The sequence below is a fragment of the Seriola dumerili genome, unplaced genomic scaffold, assembly GCF_002260705.1.
Source record: "Seriola dumerili isolate Sdu_G_001 unplaced genomic scaffold, Sdu_1.0 BDQW01003009.1, whole genome shotgun sequence".
In the NCBI taxonomy this organism is placed as follows: Eukaryota; Metazoa; Chordata; class Actinopteri; order Carangiformes; family Carangidae; genus Seriola; species Seriola dumerili.
This window is the reverse complement of record NW_019177264.1, coordinates 429,250-438,866: the sequence shown is the minus strand read 5'-3', so window position 1 is coordinate 438,866 and position 9,617 is coordinate 429,250. Positions and strand designations below refer to the sequence as shown.

The 9,617-nt window shown below is 39.5% G+C and overlaps 1 protein-coding gene across 1 annotated transcript; it reads right to left on the bottom strand.

The window, feature by feature from the left end:
* Nucleotides 1-2,650: 2,650 nt before the first annotated feature.
* On the bottom strand, nt 2,651-9,236 carry surf4 (surfeit 4). The gene is made up of 6 exons (XM_022769473.1): nt 9,026-9,236; nt 6,480-6,666; nt 5,559-5,635; nt 5,419-5,462; nt 5,009-5,195; nt 2,651-4,399 (listed from the first exon to the last, which is right to left on the bottom strand). The coding sequence occupies exons 1-6, from the start codon at nt 9,071-9,073 to the stop codon at nt 4,133-4,135; spliced, it is 810 nt and encodes a 269-aa protein (XP_022625194.1). The 5' UTR covers nt 9,074-9,236; the 3' UTR covers nt 2,651-4,132.
* Between the last annotated feature and the right edge of the window lie 381 nt (nt 9,237-9,617).

The following is a 9,617-nucleotide window of genomic DNA, read 5'->3' as shown; positions in this document are numbered from 1 at the left end:
TTATCGTGGATGTTAAGCACTTTCCCACAACCTGACCGCATCCTGATTATGTTAGTAAGAAGCAGCATAGCAAAGATATAAATGCTTAAACATTTGTCAGTGTCCACATGCTGTACCTCGTTAGCTCAGATAAATTATCCACAGTTAAGCCACTGAGTTCATTTTTCACGGAAAGTGTTTTTGACATGGTAGTTGTCGGTAAACTGACCAATCAGAGCACACTGGGCTCCAGTTCCAGAGGGAGGAGGGGGGCCTTAAAGAGCCCTGAGCTCTTACAGAGCGTTTCAGACAGAGGGTGAAGAAAGAACAGAATAAAATGTACCGCAGAAGAAAACTAATGTCTTTTTCAGAACATTAAAGGATGTAAATCTTTTTAAGTTGACACCAAGAATGAAATGATTAACACTTAAAATGGCCATANAAGCCACTGAGTTCATTTTTCACGGAAAGTGTTTTTGACATGGTAGTTGTCGGTAAACTGACCAATCAGAGCACACTGGGCTCCAGTTCCAGAGGGAGGAGGGGGGCCTTAAAGAGCCCTGAGCTCTTACAGAGCGTTTCAGACAGAGGGTGAAGAAAGAACAGAATAAAATGTACCGCAGAAGAAAACTAATGTCTTTTTCAGAACATTAAAGGATGTAAATCTTTTTAAGTTGACACCAAGAATGAAATGATTAACACTTAAAATGGCCATAATAGGTCCTCTTTAATATATCCATTGTCAGGGTCATGTAAATAGAAGGAGCAGTAATGCAATACTTTTAACATGTTAGTGACATTCAGTGATTACATTTCTGTTATTTCTAACAGATTTCTAACACATTTCTAATCCCATCGATGCTGTGTTGACATTAGGGGGGCAGTTTATTCGCTATCTCACCAGTAGTTCTTAGTTCGTTCGGCTCATGTGGTAAATGTTAGCCACAGGTGGCCATGAAATAGTGCCCCTAAGGTGGTAGGCACACCAGTCAAATCATTAATACCCAGGTGTGAGGCTGCGCCCAAAAATTATTTGACAAATAATTATGGTTTACTTTATAAAATTGCATCGCATTTTACCCAGTGTCTCCTACTACTCACCTACTTTCTGTCCTCACATACAGTATTTTAATACAGCCAAGTTTCCAATAAAGCTGCTCTCTCTCCACATGAGATGTTTGAAGAGGAAGCGTCTTTTGAGTGATTTTGAGTGATTTTTGTAATGGCACAGTTCACGAAAAAAGGTTGGGAACCTTTGGTTTGCATTGTACTTTATAAACTTAGATGTTTTTTAGAGTTAAATCTCAACAGCATCTAGTAACTACAGCTGTCAAATAAATGTAATGGAGTAAACAGCATAATATTTCCTCCCAAACTGCAAAGAAGATGTATAAACAAATAAATAGAAAATGAGGCTCGGAAAGGCAGATGGGTGAAGTCAGCTCCCGTTAAATTAACTAAATGAATTAAAAGAGGTTGCTGCTGCTGTATTGCAAATTTTTCTAGGTCAAGTGGAGGGCCCAAAGACAATATTAGTAAGGCTGGGCATGACCTTGCTTTTTTAAGACAAAATTAAACAGGATTTACTCCCTCCCCACAACAAACTGAAATAATAAGGTCTTTATGTGATTTCTCTGGGCCTCTCTAAAACAGAGGGACACAGCATAAAGTAATAATATCTCCACCTTGTCTGACATTGTACTTTGGTGGTGCAAATTCCTAGATATTCCCAACTCTGCAATTAACCAAATGACCAAAACCAGTAGAGACCCAGTTAAAATGGATTAGATTAAGGACAAATTCTGTCAGATTGTGGCCTTAGCTACATTCTTTTTGATTATATAAGTCTGTTCATGATTGTTAAGTAATGTCACATCCGGTACCACATTGCAGACATATTTATAAATGGCTTATAAGTTATCAATAGGAAAATTTAGAATATGACACATTTAGATTAATATATGATGAATGCAGTAAATTAGGAAAATGAAGTTGCCAGATTGTCTTCAATGTATAGGTAAGATACTTTTGACATTTCCCATTTGTACACATATGCAAGCATTTATGCATCCACTGCAATAGAAATTTATACACAGAGAAATTGGCTTTAAAGGATATTGGGTATTATCTCCTACTTTTTCATCATTTTTTGTAATGGCATGCCAATTTTCAACTAGGTGGTGCCAGTGACCACTGATATTTCCTTGATTAGTGGAAATAAAACTCCAGTCTTTCAAGAGCAAAACATATAACTGTTCTTCCAACTAGAAGTCATTCTGGAGAACTCCATCCCCCAAATAAACTGCATAGATTTGACCCTTAAACTCATAGACTAATCTGCCAAGTTCACAAAGGACTTTCTCTTCTGCTACATCCAAACCAGTCCGGTCTTAGTCTTTTCTTCTTTCTATATCACTGGAATATTTTCAGCTAAAAAAGGTGCTAAATAATTTCCAGTCAGGAACCTGATTAGGTCAGTCCAGTAAAAGCTGTTTATTTTTGTTTGTTTTACCATATCCATTGTCCATGGCATCTTTTATGAAGTTATAGGGTTAAGATATGTCTGTCTGACAAGAAAATAACTGTTATTTTCAGCAGTTCAACTGTAAACAACACACACAAAACAATGTTTCTCATAATAAATCAGTAAATTTATGATATATATATATAAATAATGGCAGCAATCAAAACACAAAAAAATATCTCACAGATATCAGAACTGTACATACGTACTGAAATTTATCAATGTGGCTGAATATGAAATGCTCCATTGCATTGAACTGTTACTGCAGTAGTCCATTAGAGGTCAGTATTTTCTCAAAGTCTCTGACCTTGAATCAAACTGCCACTGTCAGTGGAGGCTCATTCCAGTGCCTGTCCAATACAACACCTACAGTATGTATACATTTTGAACTCTTCAAGGCTGCAATATGTAACAAACAAACAAAACCTATACATGTGTACTATACTGCATGATGGTTCTGTGCTAAAAATTTACATTGATTTGACTATCTGGTCCACCAATGTCCTTCAACCTCTGAGAGCATCTTAAGAGCTAAAAACCTTGACTGAGACAGTGACTTTATATTTTTTTTTTATTTTTTATTTCTTCGCCATCAACTTCCAAAATCAAAAAACAAATGATCAAAAATACAATATAAACTTCTGTAAATCAATACACTGAATATTTTTTTTTTTTTTAATTTTCTTACACAGGGCAAAAAACACTGAGCAAAGACAAAGTTCAGGTGGCTAGTGACTCTGCTTAGTCCTCTTTGCTTGTCTAGATCGCAGAATATGGTTTCACAAACGTTGAGCCTCCCCCCTATTGTCCCCGATCATATACAGTTCACTAGTTAGGCATTTGCCAAAGACGAACAGTACAAAGTGCCCAATAACAAGTCCTGGAGCTAACAACTGTGTTGAAATTTTCAATCAAGCATGACTGCAATCCACCACTATACAATGTATACGCCCCCCCCCCCTCCCCAGATTCAGCTCCCCATGTGACAAGAGTCAGTTGAGACTGAAGGTGTACAGATGTACTGAAAAGGTTGGGTGGAGAGAAAAAAAAAAAAAAAAGAAGGGAGATGAAACCTGGAGAGTCAAGGCAAGTTGCTGTCAAATCAGTGCCCAAGTTTTCAGGATCAATATGGTGAGTAAGTCTCAGACACTCCAAGATCCAACGACAGGAAAAGATCAGCATCCATAGGGGGAACCCAAACTGCTGCACTCTCTCCACTTTACCAGTTTTATTCAGAAAATCTGAAAATTAATCTATGATAATTTATGGCATGACACCCATAAAATACAATAAATTATTTTTATTCACCTTCTGAAGAGAGAACCGATAACTGTTTTCGTCCTCTTATCATCCATTAATAGTTTTTTTAGCACTATGAAATACAATTGCTTTTTTAAGGGCTTAGAAAAAAAATCTGCCTTTTAAAATGTTCAACTAAAAAATAAAAATAGCAGTGGAGTGGAAAATGTGAGATGGTGTCTGTGGATTTGGCCAAATAAAAAATGAGCTAGAAAAAAAACCTTTGTACCCTGATGGGGGGGGAAACTGGAGGAGAGGGAGGGTCTTTGTGTCCCGATCGTGGGGGAAGTTAGTGGTGCCGAGCAATCCTCGCATCTTATCCTCCTCTGCCTACCACTCTTTCTTCTTCTCATCCATGGACACTCCGCCAGGCCCCAGTGCAACCACCAGCAGCAGGCCACCAATGACCGAGGTGGTCTGGAAGAAGTCATACTTGAGGAAGTCATGCATGGGCTTGTAGGCGGGGATGGTCCAGAAAGCGTTGAAGTAGACATTGATAGCCAGAAGCCACATCACGAGGGTCAACGCCGCGAGCTTGGTTTTGAAGCCGATGGCCACCAGGATGATGAGGGCAGTCCCCACCATGTTCTGCAGGATCTGAAGAATAATGCAAAAGTTCAAGATTGAAGAATTAGAGTATGTGCTTCAGATTTACCATGATGAACTAACAGCACATGATCATCTCGAGTGACACACTATATAATCTAGAGACAATAAATAAAACAATGGTATAGTATCTACCATGAACAGTGTCCAGAGTGTTTCACAATAAAACAGAGTCTGAAGAAACAAATAAGGTTACAGAACTTGCTGCAGTTGGTTTGCATGTTTTAAAAGACAAAATCCAGACTGCTGAAGTAACGCAGACTTAATTTATTCAGGCAGTCTCATTGAGATCAAGAGCTCTTTTGTTTTACTTAAAATTATTTTCTCCCTCAAAGTCACTGGATTCGGTGCACTATGCTATCAATATGTTGTTAAAATGAACTAAGAGGTTGCAACTGAAAAACAAACTCAAAATTTCACCTAACTTCTTCAAAATATCCATATTTGCCTGTTTGACGTTTTCAGCAGCTAAATCTCAAAATCCAGTGAGGTTCCTTCATTAATTTTAAACCAAGGTAAGTTTTCAAAATAGTCTTTGCTCACTACGTGTGTGTGAACAAGATGCAGAATGTAGGAGTGCTTGGTGCCGTCAGTACTCACAGAAAAGAAGCTGGAGTCAAAGTGTAGCAGAGTCATGAACATGAGCACTAGCAGTACTCGACCGCCCAGCTGCATGTACTGCTTTGGCGAACTCTCTCCCATGGAGGGGACTCCAGCAAACATGCTCTTTCCTTCCGAGCGAGACTCAGCCAGCAGCAGGAGCAGACCACCTCCAAGGGCAAGGTTTCTGGGAGAGAGGAGGGAGAAAACGGTTATTTTTCCACAGTATATCAATAAATCAGCAAACTGCCTCACACCCTTTATGCCACACAAGGCCAGTTATGTTTGGGAGTTGATCAGCTGGTGTAACTTAATACATGAAATTCTAATAAACATATGACTGCTCTTAATTTGTTAACTAAGGCAGTTTATTTACTTAGTTTACTAGAACCACACTGAGTGACACCTACCTCATCAAAAATTTAAGGTCCCATAAAATGCTGTATGCGACGGTCTGGTGGAAAAAAGACAAAAATATTTCAGATTACACACGATGACATATTGTTGCGTATGAATATTTAAAATGTAGATTTAATGTCATTATTCTCACCTGTAGTGCTATGATGCCAAATAATCCAAAGCAGGCATATTGTACAAAATTTCTACTGAGGATGAGGACACAGCCACCTGTTAGGACACACAACAAGGCAAAGGCATGTAAAGTTCTGGCCACTGTGGTGGAAATACACTTTGTTTTATTCTTAATTTTTGTCACTACAACAAAAAATGCCATCATAAAACATAATTTTCCATGTTATCTGAATCAATAATCATTAAATATTTTGTGTTAAAGCCACTTAGAAAAATTACAACAAATTCCACTTGCTAGTGCACTTGCAGAGAAGAATAGTTTATAGTTTCAGGCTTATTAAAAGGGTATTCACACTGTGTTGTGGGTGCTGCTTTATCTGCCATAAGATAAGACTATTTAATTTGGTAGACAAAGCAGCAATGTGGCAGGATAGGTCTGTGGATGTATACTGTTTAGGCCAAACTCAGCATGTCTCAACAGAAACCATATTCTGGTTCATACATGACAAAAATGGTCCCTGACATCTGATGTCTGCATCAGCCAATCTACTTCAAAATTTAAGGAGCTTCTCCAATACTTAACAGTTTGTGGACAAGTGGCCCTGTTGGCTTCATTCAATAAATCCTGTCAGTCTCTTTAATCAGAAAGATGATTTATATGCCAGAAGTGAAGTTCACTGTTCTCGTGTTTATTGTACAACTTTCTGCAAACTGTAGGCACAACGGGGCTAAAATACATCATAAAATGAATGACTGTAGCTCATTTTTCATCTCATTCTGCTAGCATTAAAAAAATATTATCTAGCAATTTGACTCACTCCTCTTATTGTTGTTATCAGAATTTGTGTCACACATCATCCAGTAACACTAAAACATGCAACTTCCGACAACAGTAAAATGTGAGTTGTCTCATCTCTTAACCTGCCTCCCATTCACTCACCCAGCTGTCCTATGAGGTTAAGCAGCACAAAGCACGTAGCCAGGAAGTAGCCACAGCTCCAGGTAGCCTCGATGTAGTCTCTCTGCTCATTCCACTGGAACCACATGCGGATGCCATCCTCCAGGAAGGTGCTGATGAGACACAGACGCGCCAGGTGGGGCAGGTACTGTTTGGTTACCCGCAAGAACTGTCCAACAGAAGAAAACCAAGAGGGTAAGGGTTAAATAAGAAAAAAGATGACGTATAAAGAAGAACGATGAAAAGGATGTGGTTACTGAGGAGCTCGTGAGATTGCTTATGACAGCAAAACTGTGAAACAACACTTTACTAGGTCACCAAGTAGTAACACATCATGTAACTGAATTTCTACATAAGTCCCCTGAAGATTCCCTCTTAAAAACCCAATAATATTCTGGCTCGGTGCGGACTGCTTCTAATTATTATTTATACTGTCAATTATAGGGATAGGAATTAACCCACTAGTCACTGCAACCATCATGCTAAGTGAATGTCGAAACAGTAGTCATTTAATAGGATAGGCTTTGCTTGGGAAAAAAAACAAGTGTCGATCCACTTGTGATGTAAGAGAACGTGCAAGACACTTTCTTAAGTTACGGTAGTTATGCATGCAATCTGTGGGGCAAGTTTTTACTGCAAGTAACTGCAATAAAGTAAGTGCATAATGTAGATAGGTTGTGCTCTCTATTTCTCCATTTTTAAACTAGTCAGGAATTCTCTTTTAAACATCAATAATAATACAATCACTTAATTGTGTGAGTGTTAGACATATGGTTCTCTCTCTCTCTCTAATCTTCATGTTGAAGAAATAAAAACCAATAACTAAAGCTAAAAAAGGAGTTTTCACTAATAATTCTAACTGGAACTTAACATAGTAACCTGATGTAACTGATTTCAAAAGAGTAAGGAAAAACATGCAGGGTAGAACTTCTGTTGTTTGCTACAAATCTTAAGACAATAACAACAGGGTTGTGCCTCCATATTACAACTCCAAAAGACCCCTTTGTATGAGTTGAAGTTTGCTGAATGCTTAAACAAGAAAAATACCCTATGTTCTTCTCTCAAACAGAATTCATGACCAGATTTTCAGATACTCCAGTGGCACAGTGAAGGAGCAGTGACCTGCCCCTTTCCCCGCCTACTCAGCAGTCCACATCAGCACTGTCAGACCTCAGCGGCCTATCAGTGTTCACCAACTCCCACTATGACTGCTGAGAGGGACATGAATGGACGAACTGGGAACCAATCCGTACAAGCCCAGGGTTGCTGCAACAGCCTAGAAATAGACCATGTAAGTAACATGTTAGCTCAGGACCCATTAGTGAGGGATGTGCCCTTAAAATGGGCTTAGCAGAGTTCTTTACGAAGCAAACAAACCAGGTGTTGTAAAAGACATTACAGTTTCTTCTTTCAAGTCATTTTTACAATGCACAGTACTTGTGATAGGGGCGTTTAAATCTATCAGGTGTAATTGTAGAGCATTCTCTGGCTTATGGTTTGAGTTCAATCAACACAACTGGCATAAACATACACAGAACTGACTCCAAGATTTGATATTTGAATTGACAGTTGTCGTCCAGGAATGAAGTCTGGCATGTCCCACAAAAACATAAGGCCTTGAATCTAGCACACAACAGTAGAGCACAGATGTGTACTGAGCCAGACTACAGTAACTTTTCAAAGAACCAAAGGTACGCCACATAAAACCAAATCTCTGGGGTTTTTCCCAGTCTGCACACTAACATGGGTCACAGGCTGACCAGAAATCTGATCTTGACATCTTAGCTCACTTCTTGTACACCCGTGCATTGCCTGTTGTCACGCCAATATAGCACACACAAAGACAAAACCAGCTACAGGAAAGCAGCTCAGGCATGTGTAATAGGGTGAAGGCAAGGATCACATCCAGTTTTGGGGTGACCTGGGTGGTGGAGCAGCTCTGTCACGGCCACATGCAGACGGAAAACCAAGTTAGAGACAGTACAAGCTTAAACCATCAGTCATGCAAAGCAGTTAGGTCCAAATACACAATATGACTTAAGACTGTTAGTCAATAACTTGGTAGCTAAGCTAGGTGAGTTCACAATTGCTGGCTGGCACTGATTCGCTTGTGATACTGTTAATAAACCGGGCGGCTACAGACGGCAAGCTAACTAGCAGCCAAATGTACACCTGTTAACTAAGCCTTAGTAAAATAAGTCAACTAAAGCTTAGTTAAGAATTTCACTTTGCCTTTGTGAAATGATAACGCTATCAAATCCACCTGGAGACGCATGACAGGAGCAGACACCTCAACCATTTATCATGCAAATTAAAAAACGAGTAAATAAGCTGTTGCGTTGATGCAAGGTCACGTTAATACTGCCAGCAAGCTACAATATACGTGTACAAACAACGATTAAAGGCGTCAAAATGTTGAGAGGAAACACTCTGAACCTGACGTTACTTCATTCTCAGACAAACTAGTTAGCGTCTAACATGCTAGCAGCGGCTAGCGTTAATAACTGTCGCGCTAAGGTTGAAGTTACCTGGTCCGCCACGTCTTCGGCTGTGTTCATGAGATCCTCCTGCCCCATGTTTGTGTAATAATACGAGTTTTAATAATTAAGGCTCAGCAACACAATTAAGATGTGTTGGATATTCCGCTCGGACTGTTCCTCCCCCCTGTTAACGTTATTTACTTGAAGATTTCCCGATCGCCTGGACTCAGAGAAAGGCCGCCTCCGCCCCACAATGCCCCGCGATTTGACGAAAGAGACAGGGCCCCCCTACATGGTACTGCAACCGCTGTCTGCCACGTATACTGAACAGTCCAGGGCCCTGACGCCGTTATCCAGCGTTGTTTACGGCTTTTACACATGTAAACAAACACAGATTTAAACCCTCAGCTCCACCTGAATTAATTTTTTTTTTTTTTTACTTATACTGTAAGACATTGTCATGTTCAACGCTCCAAACGTGCACACTCTTGTAACCCATGCAGCATTTAAAGATGGTTTCACTGTTTGGACAGATGTGCACTCCTCTTGTCTATTACAAGGTCTACTTTGTTCAGAGGTGGAAGAATCCTACATATTATAGTTAATACAAAATGATGATACACGTTCTGTAGACAGTCTG

What these genes read in the sequence shown, in the direction of transcription:
- surf4 (XM_022769473.1), bottom strand. Translation starts at nt 9,073, where the DNA reads ATGGGGCAGGAGGATCTCATGAACACAGCCGAAGACGTGGCGGACCAG. An exon ending in CCGAAGACGTGGCGGACCAG is followed by an intron (nt 6,667 to 9,025) that starts GTAACTTCAACC and finishes TCTGTTGGACAG; the next exon opens with TTCTTGCGGGTAACCAAACA. An exon ending in TTGACTCCAGCTTCTTTTCT is followed by an intron (nt 4,400 to 5,008) that starts GTGAGTACTGAC and finishes ATTATTCTTCAG; the next exon opens with ATCCTGCAGAACATGGTGGG.